Below are 20023 nucleotides of genomic sequence, written 5' to 3'. Positions count from 1 at the left end.
AGAAATGATCAAAGATCACATTTTATTGCTATAGATTTTTGTTTTTTTTCCTGCAGTGTGTGGACTGGATTTATGTAAAGGGGCTTCCAGGCTAATTACCTATCCATAGAATAGGCCATCAATTAAAGGCAAGCAGGGTCTGATACCCAGGACCCAAAGCCAAACCAAGCACAGTGTCATACATTTGCTATCACAGCTCAGCCAATGCACTTGAATGGGACTGAGCTTCAATCACTACATGTGACCAATGAACGTGATGTGACCTGACCACCAGTGATCCATGTGGTCCTGGGAATTGTACTTCCCAACTGATGACCTATCCCAAGGGGAAGTGTATCAACTGAAGGGGGTCTTGTCACCACCCTCGGCATATCTGCTTAGTAAACTACATTATCAAATAATTCTGGAGCATCTTTTCCTATAACTCTACATTGTGCTGCCCCTCTGTTGTTCCTCCTGGAACCTTATGTATAGTCTGATAATTGGGCAATACCATTGCCCTTGTCAACAGGGTAGGTCCTAACAGATCCTGACACTGTCTGCACTGATGAGATCAGAGTGCGCAGGGACACACCGATACCGACGCCATGTCTAATATATAATACAATCCCTCTAGTGCAGGTTATTTGGGCTCACGCTATTAAAAGCCTATTCTTAGAAATGGTCATCACATGATGGGGCAAATGACACCGTCACCCCTACGTACAGCTGATCAGCAGGGGTAGCAACCGGTGGCGTACATCAAGGACTGGAGTGTTGACTTGGCAGCTACAGTGCTGTGCAAAAGTTATAGGCAAGTGCGATATATATATCTATCTATCTAATATATATCTCCTTTTACTTCCGCAAGCATTCTTACTTGGGGGTTACAGTCTATCTCACCGCTTTTAACATTTACGTCAGTCTTCTACACTGATCAACGTAGGAAGGTGCAGGATGGCGCCTCAGAAATTGCAGTTTGGGGGGGTTGGAGTAGTACATTGGATGCTCTTGGCCCCCTCCCCAGCTTTTAACCCTTTCAGGTGATACTACAGAACTTTTCAGTAGAAGGCACTTCTGTCTGATGACAACCAGCGGCAGAGTCACAATTCTTATGCCCCTTATTGTCTAGTCCCCGCAGCAGGGAGAAAATTGCCAAGACTCTGGCGTCCAGACGCTTTCCCTCTATAGGTTGTAAGCCGTGATTGTGTCGGCTCAAGAACTCAGGTGGCGCAATTTCTAACAATGTGTGACAGTGGGTGACAAATCGATTCCTGTACAAACATATACTCATTCAGACTCTCACTAGATAGCATGAGGCGTCCATGTCACCATTCACCCTAGGCTGGAAATAGTCTCTGCGATATTGCTGCCTGGCCTGCCGTCAGGGCAGGATATAGGAATTAGAGACTAATGACAAGCTAAGTGACATTACCGTACGCAGGACATGACTGTCCGGAGACAATAAGGGAATAGTGACGGGGCAGGATTACAGGGTTTGCTCATAAATAATACAATGACACTGCTGTCATATATCAGATCCAAACTGCGCACAGCTCCTCTCTGAAGGATTAAACATCACTCACTATATACATAGGCAGTAAGTCCGAACATAACATATCTGGCATATACTTTTATTACAGTGCAGATATGATAACAGTTGTAAGGGTATGTTCACACTAACTGCATATGCAACAAATTTTCTATCCAGGTTTGCAGTAGAAAAGTCTGCAGCATATTACAGACTCTCCAGTTAGGAATATTTATTGTTGAAAGGGAGACTAAGGGGAGCTACCTCTATATAGATTAAGGCCTCATGCACACAACCGGAATTTCCTACATTTCCTCCCTCATCTCTGTCTACCGCCCAACCCCTGTTCTCCATTCACTCAATGATCTAACACTTACATCCTCTATTATCAGAACCTCCCACACTCGTATACAAGACTTCTCCCGAGCTGCACCACTTCTCTGGAATGCTCTACCCCGAACAATCAGATTAACTCCCAATTTCTACAGTTTCAAGCACAAACTAAAGACACATCTTTTCAGACAGGCCTATCACAATTCCTAATGTAAACCCTTCAACGAACCCTCCTCTGTTTGCGCTCCTATATAACCCCACATGATATGATGTCGTTTCAGACTAACTTTATATGCCCAAGCACCATCCACATGTTAAAGGACACGACTGGTGAAAGCACATACAGTTTTATGTCTGTGTAATGACAGTAACCTTTGTTACAAAATTATCTGACCTCTGTATAAGCAATGCCGCCCCTGCTACCTCTTGTGTCACCCCCTCTACCTCATAGATTGTAAGCTCTTGTGAGCAGGGCCCTCAGTCCCATTGTGTGAAATGACTATTTCTTTGTAATGTATCTTTCTGTCTGTACTTGAACCCTTCAAATTGTACAGCGCTGCGGAATATGTTGGCACTATATAAATAAAATGTACCGTATATACTCGAGTATAAGCCAACCCGAATATAAACCGAGGCCCCTAATTTTACCACAAAAAAAACTGGGAAAACATATTGACTCGAGTATAAGCCGAGGGGGGGGGGGGGGGAATGCAGCAGTTACTGGAAAATTTCAAAAATTAAAATAGTCGGAGTCTTTGGGTGCAGTAGGTGCTGGGGAAGGAGAGGGGGTGTTTCGGTTGTCTGTCTGCCCCTTCCCTGAGGACTGTTTTTTTTTCCCCCACTTGGCACTCAGCCTGGCTGAATATAGGGGATCTGCAGTGCTCCTATTAACCCCTTCCCAACGGAACAGGAGCACTGCAGATCCCCTATATTCAGTAGACACAGGGATACCTAATGTGTTTGTGTTTCACAGTAATTATCTAATTTGTAGGCGGGTTCACACCAGCGCTCGATCTCCATTATGCAGGTTTCTGTTTTCTGCCCGAGAAACTGGGCAGGAGACTGAAACCGGCAAGCAGTTTTCAAACCCATTCATGGGTTTGAAAAGTATCTGCCCGTGAGCGTCTTCTGCTCTCTGTGGCGAAACCGTTTTTTTTAACCAGACACAAAGTCGGACATGCAGGACTTTGTGTCTGGTTAAAAAAAAAAAACGGTTTCGCTGCGGAGAGCAGAAGACGCTCACGGGCGGTCACTGAATGTCAGTTTCAGTCTTCTGCTGACAGAAAACGGAAATCTACATAATGGAGATCGGGCGCTGGTGTGAACCCAACGTTATATGTATTCTAGGGAAAGGGGTGATTTAAAACTTTTATTTATTATATTTTTTTAACGTTTTTTTTTCTTCACTATTTTATTAGCTCCCCTAGGGGACTTGAACCTGCAACCATTTGATTGCAAGTCCCATAGACGGCAATACAAGCGAATTGCCGTCTATGGGAGGTTCTATACATTACTATTGAGGATTGTTGGGGGGGGGGGGGGGGGAGGAACATCTCCGGAGGGTATCTCCACTGTAACTCTAATCTCTGATCGCAGGCTTTAGCTATGGCGACCGCTGTACAGCAGAGTGGCACCATTATAGTTACAGACCCGGCATCCGGACCCAGCATACAAACACCAGGGCGGGTGTCGGGGCCCGCAGCATCGCCATGCTCCTGCAGGACACCAGGCGGCAGCAGGAGCTTGGCGATGCTGTTCATTTCAAACTGCAGAAGTAAATAAATAATATAATAATAAATTTTATTTATATAGCGCCAACATATTCTGCAGCGCTGTACAATTTTTAGGGTTCAAATACAGACTGAAAGATACATTACAAGGAAAGTCATTTCACACAATGGGACTGAGGGCCCTGCTCACAAGAGCTTAAGAGCTGCCCATAGAACTCAAATCCGGCCCATTATTTAAAACACCCCGACCCCACCCAGGGCTGTTGTTATCGCTTTTTTTCTAGTAAGCTTGTGCTAATAAGGGCTGTAAGGCACATGTACAGTATGGTACTATATGTTCAGTGCCAAAGAGGAACAATATTGTGTATGTGCCACTCTGTTCTTGTGCGGTGAAAAGATGGAGATTCCCTTCATGTTAAGCCTCCACTTTAGGGTTAGTTCACACGGGTCAAGTTGGCAGAGGATTTTGATGCGGAATCCGCCTCAAAATCTGCTGCTCCCTTTGTTTCAATGGGAGCCACTCACTTCTTTTCTCCGCTAGCTTTTAACAGAAAAAAAAGAAGCGAGCTGCCCTCTCTTGCCGCGGATTCCGCTGCTGAATCAGCCATTGCATCCGCGGCGCGAGGCTCCGGCCCATTCATTTAGGCCTAATCCATTGCGGCAGCCACGATGGAATGTGTACACACTGAACTCCGTGTGAACTAGCCCTTAGGTTTCTAAGAAAAACAGACAGGTTATGCCATAAATTTCTAATAGGTCAGTGTCTCCAGAACATGGGTCCCCTGATCCTACATGACAAGTGATGCTATGGTTGTACATGGGCAGCTTTCTTCATTCATTTCTAAAAGTACATATGTAAATCTAGCCTAATGCTGGCCATATACATAAGGCAGCTCTGTATACTGGGGACTGTGTGAGAAACCGTCCCTAATATACGTACCCTCAGCTAGGCTGCACCATCATGTCCCCTAAATGTGGAGAGGGGAGGAAGCTACTGTCAGACACTTCTGATAAAAGCTTAACTCTCTGAGAACAAAAGGATAGGGGAGCCGAAATTCTTAGTCAAGGAGCAAGACTTAAAAGAAGTTAAGTAGCAGGTAATCTTCCCATTACAGATGAGCGAGTACTATACGAAACTCCCATTTCGAATAGCACGCACCCATAGGAATGAATGGACGCAGCCGGCACGCAGGGGGTTAAGTGGCCGGCCGCTTCCATTCATTTCTATGGGAGTGTGCTATTCGAAATGACCATGCCTTCGTATGAGTAAAAGGAGTTGTTCGGGTTCTCTAATTGATCCCTAACCTTAGGATAGGCAATCTGATACCTAGGACCCCTACAGTTTGTTCGGTGAGTAAACAATGCTTAGAGCCGCGCTGTTTCGGGATACCTGGAGTCCGATTACACAGAACTAAGGATGGGCCATCAATTGTAGAAACCAGATAACTCCTTTAATAATTTCAATGATCTGATATGTGATATATATCAGTCAGAGGAACATATCGGATATTGCTGATTATTGTGAATATGCAAATGAGGTCTTTGGAACAATGAGGGCACTGCCATTGCTCCAAAGAGGTAAGCAGGAACTCCAGATTGCTCCAAAAGGCTTATTTGCATAAAGACAAAAACCTGCAATATTTTGGGAGCAGAGGCTCCAATTCACATGGAAAAAACACTGTTTGGTTTTGGTGTTCTTAACCCAGGTGTCTTATACAGTACATGCACCCACAGGCCACATGCAGGCCCTGTGGGTGCAATCTGTGGCTCACGGCCTTCTCCCTGGTTATGCCTAAAAGAACCCCACCCAGTTCTAAAGCTTCCAGAGCAAACCTGCAGCCTACAAATTAGGGACAGCTTCAATGGTGATACTTACCTCTTCGCTCCCTGGCACCTCCTGCTCATTCCCTGCTTCGGTGCTTTGCTGTTACATTCGTGTGTCTAAAGCAGGAATAAAAAAGCGCACCTGGGACTAGTGAGGTAAGTAGTGGGGTCACTGCTAAGAGGACATTAAAATGTGTGTGGCCATTGCTGGTGGGGCATTAGGGTCCATTCACATCGAGGAAAATGGTGAGGAATTTGGTATGGAATTTTCCACACTGAAAAAAAGCCTCCCATTGATTTAAATGGGTTCTGCTAGTGGGAAAAAAAAAAAGGTAGTAGAACCCATCGAAATCAATGGGAGGCTTTTTTTCAGTGTGAAAAATTCCACACCAGGTTCCTCACCATTTTCCTCCGTGTAACTGGACCCTTAAACTACAACTTCAATTTTTTTTCTCTGTTCGGCCCATTTGCCTGATCAGTCCCTTGCCTAGTACAGTGCTGTGGAATATGTTGGCGCTATATAAATAAAACATATTATTATTATTGCCTTGCGGGGCTAGGTTGATATGTTGGCTTCTGGTGACAGACTCCTTTTAAAGGGTTTGGCCACTTTCAGACCAATATTACGAGACAAATCTTATTATTTGTATAATAAAACTTAATAGAGTTTTCCCAACTACTTTCTTTTTCAGTCCCCCACAGTTTTCTATATCTCTTCTTTATGTCATTCATTCTGCTTACTCTGAGGGGAGAAAAATCAGTCCATGGTCATGTGATATACAGTCCATGGTCATGTGACGAACACACAGGTGCACAGCTTTTTAGAGTCGCAGAGCAGTAATCAAACAACCGCACTTGTGTGTCCATCACATGACCATGGACTGATTTTTATCCACTCAGAGTAAGCAGAATGAATGACAGAAAGCAGAGATATAGAAAACTGTGCGGAATTGTTATAGGAGATATAATGGAAAATTTTTATTATTTAAACAATAACTGAATATGGTCTTAAAGTGGCCAACCCCTTTAAGGATCCGACAAACACAGCCAACTGATTTTACTACTAGGGCTTGTTCACATCTGCGCCCAGGTGTCCGTTCTGCAGGTTTCCGTTTCCTGCATAAAACAGAGCAGGAGACGGAAACCTACAGGAGTCTTTCTCACCCATTCATTTGAATGGGTGAGAAAGCTGTCCGGCCGTGAGCGTTTTATGCTCTCCGCCTCGAAATCGGGTTTTTTAATCCGGACACAGAGTCGGACATGCAGTACTCTGTGTCCGGATTTAAAAAAACGGTTTCGCGGCGGAGAGCATAAAACGCTCACCGCCGGACCCGGTCTGTGGTTTCCGTCTTTTTGCATGCAGAAGACGGAAACCACAGAACGGAGACCAGAACGCAGATGTGAACCTAGCGTCACTGCTTCATTCTACACTGGTCTTACTACAGGTGAATTGAGCACTTACTGGTATTTTACCAATAGGTTACTACACAGATTACAGTTTTGGTGTCTCAGCAATGGAAGGGTCTGAGGCTACACGACGGCTGAGGCCCAGCAGCGAAGGGCCTGAATGCGAATACCTCTGGCATCCCGGGTCCTTTACCTGAGGACTGCTGTGGCCAATCAGTGGCTTCAGCACACCAGATGTGACCCACCGGAGCAGATGAACCAAGAGGCGCGGAGAGGACCCTGGAGCAATGGGGACAGGTGAGTATGCAGTTTTTACATTCACCCGTTAAAAGGGTTGTCCATTTTTTCCCTGGTCAACCCCTTTAATTCTGCTCAAAGCCCTTGGTGCTGAAAACCCATGGATGTATGTAAACTCTATAGTCACAATTGGGTCACATCCACCAGTCACATAACCTCAATGTCCAATGGCTATAGAAAAGTATATCAGCGGCTCAACCTTATAGCGGTTAAAAAAAAAAAAAAAACTGGTGAAATTTTCCAATACGATTGATTGTGCCAATCTGCTTACCTGAATGTTATCAAATTGCAAGCCTGGCATAGTCAGTTTCTCCTTATCAATAAACACAGGGTTGTACTGTTGAGTGGCTACAGAAATGAGTATGTTCCTGGTCTCCTCGGAGGGCAGCCAAGCGTCATTTCTCCTGTCCATCTCACTCATGTTAAGAGCCGTGGCAAAGGGGTCATCACTTCCAGCAAACACACTATGAATCTGTGAGAACGGCTTTGGGGACTGTGGTACTTCCACTGAAGCCCCACTCGAATCAAGGGACTTATTCCCCATAAAGAAGCTAACAGCAGCAGGGTCCTGGGATGGAGTGGAGTCTGGAGTTATGGGTGCTGGGCTGCGTTCTGGGGCACCCGGTGCTGCATTTGGATTACTGACAGAGATGAATGTGGATGAAGTGGTGAAGGAATCAAAAAAGTCTGCGGCTGAAGAATTGGTACTGCCGTTATCCGAGAAGAAGTTGCTCAAGCTCGGACTGGGCTGGACCACATGTGTTTGAGTTTTAGCAGCACTTCTCACTTCAGTACCAAAACTGGGCGATTTAACCATCTGCGATTCAAAGCCATCATGGACTAGAAATGACTGCTGTGAATTGGACTGGCTGAAGATGGTGCAGACTGGGATGGTCTCTTCTGCTGGTGATGGCTTACTAATTGGAGAAACCAGTTCTTCCTTGTGCTCTCCTTGTGTCTGTACATCCAGGATTTCTTCTTCCACCACTGGTAAATCCTGCTGTTGGAGAAAGTCACTGGTCAGAGTCAATGTCTCTGAGGCTTCAGGACTGATGTCAAGCTCTGTGTCATTCTTGCTGTCTACCTGCTCCTCCGTAACCCGTTCAAGTCCTAAAGTTTCACTGCTTTCTATCTCGTCCACAATGTCTTGTAAGCAGCCGACATCTCCAGCATCATCCTCGCTGACATTAGGAGAGTCAGAGATAATAACACTTTCCATCATTTGCTCATTTAGCTTGTCCAGAAGGTTGCCTGAATCTTCAGATAGGGTGACATTTTCCTCAGATCCAAAGGTGTCTGCATCAAGATCGATGGTTTCATCTTGGAGGAGAATCTCCTCTTGTTCTTCAGAGGGATTGGTTTGTGAGAGTCCTACAACAGTAGTGGGGTCTGATTCGGCTGCATTAACGGAGGAGGTCCTCTCCTTTTCAGGGCTGGTATCAGGGTTTTCCATTTCTCCTAAAGAGAAGAATAACATGGTTGATGAGGCGACAGAAATAGCTCAAACACACAGTATGTCTAATTGCAGGAGCCTCACCATGTGTGCATATGAAATAACTACATTAAATGACCAAATTGAATACCCCCCCCACCGTACTCACCTATGTTTGACGCTCCAGTGTCCCAGGCCGCTATCCGGATCAGCGGCTTGTCCCGGTGGAAGCCGTCACCACATGTGACCACTGAGGCCAATCAGTGGCCTAAGGAACGGAACCGGGATGTCACCCCGTTCCTTTCCTTAAGCCGTTGAGTGTCCTCAGCAATCACTTGTGGCAGGGACTTCTGCTGAAACAAGTCCTGGGATGCTGCTGGGCCAGACAGAGCGCCGGGGATAGGATAGCATGGTTTTTTTTGTTTGTACCTTACATCTTCTTAAAAAAGGCTGTAATTTCTGTTTAACCCCTTAAGAACACAACTCATATCTATATCGCTGCCTGGTCCCCCTGAATTCAGGAAAAAGGGAGACCAAAGGTTCCCATACATCCCCCTTGTGAATGGAGTGTCAATGAGCTTGTGTAAATGCCTGCATTCACTGCTATGGAGCCGCTGGCACTTGCAGTCCCATCAGCCTGGAGGTTGGACCCCCATCATCTGACACTTATCCCCTATCGAGTGGTCACAATGTACCCCAGCTATAATGTGTCACCACCAATGTAGCCCCATCCAAAGGCACAACTTGAAGCTATGAGTAAGGGGCATATTCTGCAGCCCCGGAACGCGTAAGCTATGCTCTTGTATCTTTATATGGATCCATTGTGTATACAATTTTAATCGCATGAAGTAAAAGTGAAGTTTTATTCTACAACTTTTGGCGCTGGAAGTTTTATTCATCAGTTATTTACACAACTTGAAGCGCCTGGGCCCCATTGCTAAGTTTGTACCTACCCTGTGCCCTTTAGTAAGGGGTATATATTATGTAGAGGAGGGCACTTTGGGGCCCCCGCGGGGTCCAAGGCCAGACAGTGACTACTACTGCTGCATCCCCTATAGCTACACCCCTCACCCTGTCGACAAACACCATTTGGGATCAGCAGAGACTGCGCATTGCACATTTAGGTGGTACATCCCCCCCCCCCTATTTTCATTAACCCATCGGCTGCCTGTGGCTAATTTTTCAATGAAACCAGACAACTGCACGACTGACAGGAAGCTCCATTCACTGACAGGAAGCAGAGATCTTTACAATAGTAAATATACAATAGTGAACACAATGTACAAAACAACCAGAGCTTTAATCTTAACAATAACCAACATTTACTCATAGAAAACAGGAAAACTCTTTAAAATCCCACATACAATATGTCAGCTGGAAAAAAGCCATACAGCAAAGGTTACATTACAAGAGAACACCAGGCTACTAGTGACCACTATGGCTCCAAACCAACCTGACACCTCGCACCGCTCTCGCCCACCTCTGTCACACTCAGATGATACCGGCTGTCACTGCGCAGGCGTAAAAATCTGCCAAACCTTGCTAGAGCAACGCGCATGCGTCAAATTCCCAACCCGGCGCCTATACGCATGCGTGAGTGCCGCGCGCAAGCGTAGTTCTCGCGAAGTGAAATTCAATCAACTTTCTTTACACACTACAGAAGCTCGGGAAACAGGAAGATGAGATTGTACGGAAGCCGTAGTGAGTCAAAATAGATCATTGAATGTAACGCAGAAGGTGTTGACAGTGAACTGACAAGTGGACCGGGGATGGAGGACGATGCACCTGTTATATACGGGCTGGAGTTTCAGGTTTGTGTTTTGGCATTGGTATATGTATATGACGTGATGTTACAGAGATGTCACCGTGTTGACACTTGAATGTAGGCATTGCTATTGGAAACAGACAGCTGAGCTTCTATGGGTTTTCGTACATGACATTAGTATACAGTGTCTGGTGTATAAACTATGTTTACCACAATGCCAATCACTAGCTCTGGGAATGCTGAGGGATTTCAGCTCTGAAGCCTGCAGAATTGTGTATGCAGATTTGGACGGCAATACATCTTGTCATTCAGGATCCAAGACGGATTGTACAATAAGCACAACATTTAGCTGACACTCTCCATTATATTAGCAAGTGATGTTGCTCTTGTGTGATCTGTGCCAGTCTCGGTGTATTATAGGAATCCGGCGCTTGTTTCCTTGTGAGTGGCGGCGCTCCATCATAGATCCTCAGGACTTACTGCTAATACTTCTGTAAACCTGACCTGCTGGGAGAATGGGAATCTCATGTTCGCTTTTCACAAACCGCCTGAGGTGGCCTAAGCTCTGCAACTCACTAGAATGTTACTGCAAGCACGTCAATGGGACTTGCAGCAATCTCCCATCTGTTACATGGGTATGGAGCTGTGCTAGTTCTGGTACACTGCAGGAGCTGCAAACAGCTGATTGACAGGGTGTCAGGAGTGAGACATATCCCAAGGAAAGATCATTAATAGTATACTGTTGGACAACCCCTTTAACGGGAGTCTATTATCACCAGAATCTCTCCTAAACCTCTTACACACGGTTGTAGATTTAGTTACTGGCATAGTGAACATGCATTTTGTGCCAAAGTGCAGTGTTGTTGCTAAGAAATGCAAGTTTTGTTGCATATTCAAGTAAGCTGTTTGGTGCCACATCACCCATTTTCTTTTATAGCTGCCCCTTAGTTCGGCCCCCAAAATAGAAAGATTGCCATGTACCATGGTCAGTGATCTACAGCGGCCAATAAACAAAATGGGTGCTCCAGCAGGTCTGCCTGCCCAAGGTGCACCAAACAGATCATTTGCATATAGAATAAAAGTTGAAATTCCTTACAAGATTACACTTTGTCACAGTAAGGGGGCATTCACACTACTGTTGGTGTCCGCTCAGCAGTGTCTAGCTGGTCCATTTGCAATTTCCATTCATTTCAATGGAATTTTATCTTGTGTCCGTTTACAACCATGTCCGTTTTTTCAAGCGGACAAAAAAATCCTATATGCGGGACTTTTCAGTCCGTTTGAAAAAATGGACAGTAGGGGCCACACGATGGCTCAGTGGTTAGCACTGCAGTGCTGGAATCCTGATGTTCAAATCCCGTCAAGGGCAAAAAAAACATCTGCAAGGAGTTTGTATGTTCTCCCCGTGTTTGCATGGATTTCCGTCCCATATTCCAAAAAAGACATACTGATAGGGAAAAATGTACATTGTGAGCTCTATGTGGGGCTCACAATCTACATTAAAAGAAAAAAAAAGAATGGACAGTAAAGCGGGGTTCACACTAGCGTCGGTGTCCGACAGCTAGTATCCGATGCTAATGTTGGCGCAAGATTTTAGCATCGGACATTAGCTGTGTCCATTACAATTTGTATTATTTTAAATGGGACACCATATAGTGTCCTTTACTGTCCGTGGGTGTCCTTAAATGTCCGTTTACAAAGATGTCCGATTTTTCAAGCGGCCAGCTAAATCCTATGTAGGATTTAAAAAAAACAACCAAAAACGGACACTTAGGGGGTGTGCACACTGGCGTCGGTGACCGACAGCTAGTGTCCGATGCTAAAATCTCGCACGGACATTAGCATCGGACACTAGCTGTCGGTCACTGATGCTACTGTGAACGCCCCCTAAGTGCTGTTAGTTTTGGCACTGATCTCTGCCCACCATGAGAAGAGCGTCCCTAACAGTCTAGCTGGGTTCTGAGGAATGCCCCCCTGACTGTACTTGTCCAAAGCTCTGTCCAGTCAGAGGGGGCGTTTCTTACCACCCAGCCAAACTGTAAGGGACGCTCTTGTGAGGAACGCTCCCCCAGTACAAGGCTATGGATGAGTATAGTTGGGGGGAAGTTCCTCATAACCCAGGTAGACTGTTAGGGACGCTCTTCTGATGGTGGGCAGAGATCGGTGCCAAAACTATCGGCACCAAGCTCTCCAGCCTCGGGCATATAACGGGAAAGACAACAGTACACTGAATTCAGAATTCACATCTACACCGCTCATCACTGCTGTATAACGTCCTGTGTGCTACAGCTGCTGAGGAAGCGCTATTGAGTGATAAATCGGGATCTCTTCTTTACTGTGTGCAGTATATGAGAGACATCATAACAGCTAGTCATTACTCACTAGCCCAGAGAAAAGGGAGATTTAGAGACAGACCCTACAGAAGGAAAACTAATACAAACAAATTCTTACTATAAGCCATATACTGGGCAGAATTAGTGTTGTTCGCCTTGTACAGATACATGACCGCTTATGCTGGGTTCACACCAGTGTCTGGACTCCGTTATCAGGTTTCCATCTTCTGCATGCAGTAGACGGAAACCTGTTATGCCGAGTCTGGCCGTGAGTGGTGGTGAGCGTTTTGAGCTCTCCGCGGCGAAACCGTTTTTTTTAAACCGGATACAGAGTACTGCATGTCCGACTCTGTGTCTGGTTTAAAAAAAACGGTTTCGCCGCGGAGAGCATAAAACGCTCATTGGCGCTCACGGCCGGACACTTTTCAAATATTATTTGAAATATATATTTACTATTGCAAATTCTACGGATGTGCCATAAATGAGTAAAGATGGCGATGCCCCTTTAGAGAGTTGCTAACATTGTGTTTGACGCGGATGCGCAATGGATAGCACAACAATAAAGGTAACTGCACAATGCTCATTGTGTATGGGTCTTATTCAGAATAGTGGAAACCGTGCAAAATACTGACTCGGGTATCATATGGTTTCCAGTGTGAATCTCTTAATGCAATGCATCTCTCTATGATCAGTGTCAGACTGGGTGGGCCCCACATTTCCGTGGCAGAAACTCCTTGGCAAAAAAAAGTTGAATTTTACATTACCTGCAAAGCATTACATTGCAGTAAAAAAACTTTGGTATTCTTTGGAAAGTTTATAAAGGGCGTTTCTGGCACGATGGAAAAATAATGCTTCAGTTATTCAGCAGACATCTCTGTGCACAGTGTAGGTGTCATGCTGGGTTGTAGTAACAAGCAATGGCCACTACTCAGTCAGATAAGCCCTGACTAGCTGTGAGCAATACAGGTACAGTATTGTAAAAGTATATTTTAGTCTGGTAAGGACCTGCTCCTCATGTTATACTATTAGGTTATGTTCACACTACCTTTAGTAAGCCGATTGCTGGTCAGGTAATGGAGGGGGTGTACATCTCACCCAGACTACTAAGGTGAGTGAGATGAAAAACTCCAGAAGGAATGTTTCTCAGCAGATAATTCTGTCTGCTTAGGGTTATTTCAGAGTTGCAGTTACTGGGCTGGATTTTTAGGAATGACAGGTAGGATTGGTAGTGGGACCTGTCATTCCACCCCCCTCCAGTCCACACTTTGGGGATGTTCCGGCAGCGACTCAGCTGCAGAGAGTCTCCTCGTCAAGGAGGCTTAAGTAGAGATGAGCGAACAGTAAAATGTTTGAGGTTCGATATTCGTTTCGAGTAGCCCCTCAATATTTGACTACTTGAATCGAATATCAAATCCTATTATAGTCTATGGGGGGAAAATGCTCGTTTCAGGGGTAGGCAATGTTCAATCAAATTATACTTACCAAGTCCACGAGTGAGGGTCGGGCTGGATCCTCCGAGAAGTCTTCTCCTTGCAGCGTCCCCGTGGCGTCTTCCGGCTCTGAATTCACTCTGCCAGGCATCGGGCCTGGGCAGAGCCGACTGCGCATGCCCGCACTACAAGCACGCATGCGCAGTCGGCTCTGCCCAGGCCCGATGCCTGGCAGAGTGAATTCAGAGCCAGAAGACGCCGCGGGGAAGCTACGCAGGGAGAAGACCTCTAAAGGTAGGAGAAGAACCAGCGTTGATTGGCCGACTGTATAGCATTCGGCCAATCAATGCTGGTTCTGCATCGAACTTTTACATTCGAATAGAGAGTGGTACTCGATCGAGTACGAGTATTTCGAATACCGTAGTATTCGATCGAATACCTACTCGATTGAGTACTACTCGCTCATCTCTAGGCTTAAGAAGTTGCTCCAGCAGCAGACTGTGGCAGTTCTGGGCTGGAGAGATGACAGAGAGGTCATATTTATGGAGCTGTGTCCTGAATGATTCTACTGGCTTTTGGATTTCTGTTATTCTAGGTGAGGTAACCTATTCTATGTTTAGTTAGAGCCTAGCCGGGCAGGGATTTATTTTTGTATTGTTTCCTTTTGTTGCTGCACTGAGTGAAAATAAACTCTACCTTTGTTTTGGACTAAAGAAACTGGACTTGTGTGTCTATGCCACCCCGCCTAGCAACCCCAGACCCTGACACTTTATTAAAGGGAGTCTATCAGCACGAAATAACACATTAACCTACACATATTAACTTATAGGGCTTTGTATGCACTTTCCCAAAATGTCTTTCCTTTGTCTATTTGCGGTTCTGTTACTGAGGGGGGAAAAAAAACCTTTTAAAAATAGTTGCAATGGGCTTTATAGATGTGTAATCTTCACTTTGGGCTTTGGTAGCCCACCTCTTATATTATCGTGCTATTTAGTCATGTCACTACTTAGACAAATGTTATGTTCCCCTTTTATGATTTTTCCTGTTTTCTAATTTGTCTACAGTGGGCCCGTCTCAGAAGCTACTTTTTGGTAGTATAACTCCCGGTGAGAGATTGTTAAGGCTAGGTCCACATGGGGTCTCAAAAGATGTTGAACCTAGCCACTTAAAGAGTGGTTACTCGGGGACCCCAAACCGTGCAGGCCTTTTCTCTTTGTCACTTTCAGGCGGGATCAGGCAGCAGAGTCTTCTACAGAGACTCCAATATAGATATGTACCTAGCCTAACTGCTAGTCTCAATGACACTTTGCTTCTCTGACACATTTTGGGAGTGGACACATCATGGAACTGAGAGAAGCAGGATGATCATTTTGCTGAATTGTCCGCCATCTGTTATGTGAGGACACACACACGGCGAGTGAGCTGCAGATGGCCCGGACAGACCAGCAGTATATAAAGGATGATTTTATCTGCAGACAAGCACAATTTGCTCCCACCATCCAGACAAAGGCGGCACCTTCATTACACACCTCTGTCGCTGCCCAGACTATATCCAGGCAGTTAGCAGAAGGAAATATTACTTCCATTATTCATTCCTTCCAAAGCCACAAAGTCGCTTTTGTTTTCAGTGGTGTTGGGATTGAGGCGCCTGGACTGCTATGGACTCGAATTGTACCATTTTAAGCATCAAATCCGGCTGGTGTTTGGAATCTGACAACAATATGGAGGCCTTGTGGTGAGCGCTTCATCCCTACCTTTGTTGTGGAGCGGCACACTGCCCCAGCTGCTGGTGTGATGATCTGGGGAGTCGTCGCACGCAACAGTCCTTCACCCCTAGTAGGGATACTTGAGACACTAACAGTAAATCCTCCGGCCGTGTGCGTTATTTCTCATCCAGGGTTTCCCATTGGAATTTTTCAGCAAGATAATGCTAGGCCTCAGACTTTAAAGAGGTGTTGTTTTTTGATAGTTTTTTATTTTTGTTTGTTTTTTAAATTTGTTTAGGGAAGGTGATAAAAAACAAACAAAATAAAAACATACATGCCTGTCCTTGGATGCTCCAGTGCATTGGGGACAGGTGAGTATGGTTTTTAATTATTCTATACGCCTTCCCCTTCCTAAAATAAAAAAAATGATCCTGGACAATCCCTTTAAGGGTAAGTTCACATGGGTTTTTTGGTCCGGAACCTGAGGCAGTGGCCGCCTCAGGTTCCGGGCCAAAATACGGGTAGCTGCGACTGGATGCCGGTGCAGTGCATCGGCATCCACTTGCGCACTCCGCTCCGGATTAAGCCTAAATGAATGGGCCTAGTCGGGAGGAGGGAGCGTCTTCAAGCGAATCCGCCTGAAACAATGAGCATGCCGCTTCTTTTTCTGGGAGCCGGAACAACATTGATTTCAATGGGAGCCGTCTTTTTGGTCAGGATTTTAAGGCGGATATGGCCTCAAAATCCTAACCAAAAATCCCTGTGTGAACTTACCCTAAGGGTTTCGAGGGAATGTCTCTGCCAGATCGCAACTCTTCCTTGGCCTGCCTGGTCATCAGATTAATTACTATTTCACCATTTATATAAACAGGGGCACCAACCTAGCTGAAAAGACAAGTGCTGAAAAAAAAAAAGGTTGACTCAGAAAAGTCTCAAAATCGACTCCAAGAAAACTGTGTGAACAGAGTGCAATTCCCCATCCACTGGCACTAACACATGAGTTTTGCATTTTCGTTGAGTGCCTGTCGCCGGGTTGTGTGATTCAACAGTATGGACGGCAGATGAATGGCATCCGTGTGTCTTCACTGTTTTTTCTGTGAGCCCGGATCACAAAATGGACAGTAATAGGACCTGTCCTGAGTTTTGCCCCAGGGTCACGGCCCCATACATGGGGTCGGTGATAATGTTTGTGTGCATAGGTCCATAGAAATGCTGCATTGTGCTAGCAATAAAAAAAATAGCACGCTGAAAATACACACGGTTGTGCGCATGAGACCTAAAGTTGTTTTCTGCAAAGTATTCATTAGAAAAATCTGAGGAATATTTTGCCTAAACTCTTTCTGCCATGGTTTCTGTTGTGGCATTGCACTTCTGATCCGACGACACACAAGACCTGTTAATATGAGTAAAAACAGTAACTGTAATAGTTCCCCTAGGAAGCAGAAGCGATTGTGAATTGATTTTACCTGTTTGGGGCAATTTAAAGTAACAACAGGGACTCTGGAGAGACTCGAAGATAACCCCTTTCCTGGCTGATTCTTCTCTAGTTTTGCATGTTGCTAGTACCTGTGTCACGGCTGGTAGTATAAGGCTTACCTGCAGCTCATGCTTGTACGGGTAGCCCACTGCCTCATAGCGGCACATCCATATGTGCCGTTACAAGGAGGAGCATGGAGTAGATATCAGGACAAGGACTGTATGAGAAGATCTGGACAGGGATGTTGGAAGGGCATTGACCAATCATCAGAACTAACATCTGCTCCTTTGTTCATGGACAAGTAGGAGGAGCTCTGTGTCCTACAAAATAACCTCCAGCAGGCTACAGGTGCCTGTACATGTTTCTAGCTAAGCTGTGAAGAACAGACGGCATGAGGATGGCAGGAGGACCGACGTCCTCTAGTATCACCTTTACTCAGAGCCTAGCACCCTGCAGCTTCATTGGCAGTCACCAGATAGTACCAGAATTGTCAGGTCTGCCATTGGTGCCCCATTCTCTTCACAGATGAGAACAGGTTCACACTGAGCACATGTGATGAAGGTTATGCTGAAACATCAACCAGCATGAACTCCTCAATCAAGGATTGGCTGGGGAAGAAATCCTCGGAGGGTCCTACAACCCCCATCTGATAATCAGTGGTAACGTTTTGGGCATTAATTCCTCAGAGCCATTGTAGGTGGCCGTAAATACGACTGAATCCCATCGGGGAGAACCCATCCATGTGTAGGCCACATTTCCCGCACTGATTTCTGGCATATGCATTGAATTCACTACATCATCCAATCTATCAGTTCAGTACATTATTGACTAAGCTGTTCGGGAGCTCATTGCATCATAACTGACTATGGCCGAGTTCAGTCCTAGAAATAGTCCCCACAAACAGACCATTTTTCCGGACAGGACTCTGTTGTGTGCATGGCCAATTAGACCTTACTGTGGTGTAATGGGCTCTCGGTTCTTACTTTTCCAGGACAGTCCCCTGGTTTGTGTGGCCCAAGTGTGCAGGTAGTTCCCAACACATAGATGCCGTTGACTGGCCCTTAGGCATAGGGTTTTTTTTGGTCCGGAACGGTTCCAGTCCAAAATACGGTGCAACCATAACTGGATGCCGGTGCAGTGCACTGCGATCCAGATTAGACCCAAATGAGTGGGCCTAGTCGGGAGTGTCTTCAGGCACAATCCGCCTGAAGAATGAGCATGTCCATTCTTTGATTTCAAAGGGAGCCATCTTTTTGGTCAGGATTTTGAGGCGAATTCGGCCTCAAAATCCTGACCAAAAACTCTGTGTGAACTCAGCCTTAGCTTCCCCAGACTTGTATCCAATTGAGAACCTCTGGAACATTATAAATCATTGCATCCAATACTACCAAGTGGTGCCACAGACTGTCCAGGAGCCCAACAATGCCCTGATCCTGATCTGGTGGAAGATCCTCCAGGATACCATCTCACCAGGAGCATTCCCAGGCATGGTCTGGAGGACATACAGGCACAGAGTCATACACACTACTGAGCCACATTGCTGCCAAGTTGAAAGTCAACCAAAATGGAAACGGCTATGATTTCAATGGCTTACGTGGGATTCTTAGTTGTGAATTGGTTGATCATTTTGGTTTAACATAACTGTGTGATCGTTTAGGTCCCCGCATGTAAGCAACTAATAATGGTTGGGTTGGGAACTAGTGGGATTGATGTCAAAGACTTCAGTGGGAACTGAGCTGCAGTTATTGCACCTGGCCCCTGTACAGGGCATAGACCAACTACTTCTATCTCCATACAGTATAGTATGGCCATCAAAAGTGGCCCCAAACAGCTGATCCGTGCATGGGACAGTGATTTCCCCTCAACTGGTTAAATATTTATGGCCTATCCCAAGTATTGGCCCGAAAAAAAAAATTCTGGACAACCCCTTTAATTCTGTTGAGTAATATAAATGTGCGTGTCCTATGTAACATGTGCGCTGTCCGTGTTTGCTTTGTCTTCCCCGCAGAAGCTCTTCTCATCCTATTCATGTCACATTGCCGTCCCGATACGGCACTAATTAACTCCAGATTATGAGACCTGCTTGTTAGGCGTCTCGCTATATCAAAATACTCGGCTCAATGTGGATCAGCTGCTTTCTAAGCAATTATTTTCCCTGGATTCATGTAGGGAAAGCTAAATTATTTCAGGTGGTTTATTAGCATCTTCACTTTTACCTATGAGATTAATTCTATAACACCTAGGGTGTAATTTTATCAGTCCCATAACTAAGCCTGTAATAAAATACCCCGCTACACACCATTATTTGAGCGCGGTGTCGGAGAGGAGCTGTAAAGAAGCCAGACACTTCTATGCATGGGAGTCTTGGATGGCGGCTTTTTTTAGCTACGTGATATCATTGTTTTCGGTGGCTTGTTTACCGACGATTCCCAGTTGACCTGTATCTTTGGGACTAACATTTGGATGGGTTTCATGTTTAGTAAAGTCGAACTTCTCGGGAAAGTTTGGGGTGATTAAATGACTGCACCAGACTCCCAAATTGCCGCCTTTGCCTTCTCTTTGGAAAGATAAAATATGACATTTTCTGTCGTTTATGCCGTGCTTGTGTGGTTTGTGTTGCCATATTTTTGTCTCTTCTGTGACGTGAGGGATAGGTTTCTGTGCCCGAGGCTGTGTGTTTTGTAATTGATTTTATCCAGGTCGTAGAAACTATAATTTAAGGCTCCAGTTACTTCTCAAGAAACTAATTGGGAAACTGGATATTTTATACTACTGCATT

The 20023-nt window shown here is 45.4% G+C and overlaps 2 protein-coding genes across 3 annotated transcripts in view; one reads left to right on the top strand and one right to left on the bottom strand.

The window, feature by feature from the left end:
* The window catches only part of TRAPPC12 (trafficking protein particle complex subunit 12), an 80365-nt gene extending 70280 nt beyond the window's left edge, over positions 1-10085 (bottom strand). The window contains exons 1-2 of one of the 2 annotated variants that reach the window (XM_075269110.1): positions 9987-10085; positions 7373-8559 (exon numbers count right to left, since the gene is read on the bottom strand). In XM_075269110.1, the coding sequence (XP_075125211.1) occupies positions 7373-8554 (1182 nt within the window). In that variant the 5' untranslated portion in view covers positions 8555-8559; positions 9987-10085. The remainder of the gene's footprint in view (positions 1-7372; positions 8560-9986) is intronic. The other variant, XM_075269111.1, reaches the window with a different exon arrangement.
* A 120-nt stretch (positions 10086-10205) lies between these two features.
* EIPR1 (EARP complex and GARP complex interacting protein 1) overlaps positions 10206-20023 on the top strand; it is a 147922-nt gene continuing 138104 nt past the window's right edge. The window contains exon 1 of the mRNA XM_075269117.1: positions 10206-10344. Coding sequence (XP_075125218.1) covers positions 10303-10344 — 42 coding nt within the window. The 5' untranslated portion in view covers positions 10206-10302. The remainder of the gene's footprint in view (positions 10345-20023) is intronic.

The sequence above is a fragment of the Leptodactylus fuscus genome, chromosome 3 (genome assembly GCF_031893055.1).
Source record: "Leptodactylus fuscus isolate aLepFus1 chromosome 3, aLepFus1.hap2, whole genome shotgun sequence".
NCBI classification, from domain to species: Eukaryota; Metazoa; Chordata; class Amphibia; order Anura; family Leptodactylidae; genus Leptodactylus; species Leptodactylus fuscus.
This window is presented reverse-complemented; position numbering and strand designations above follow the sequence as displayed.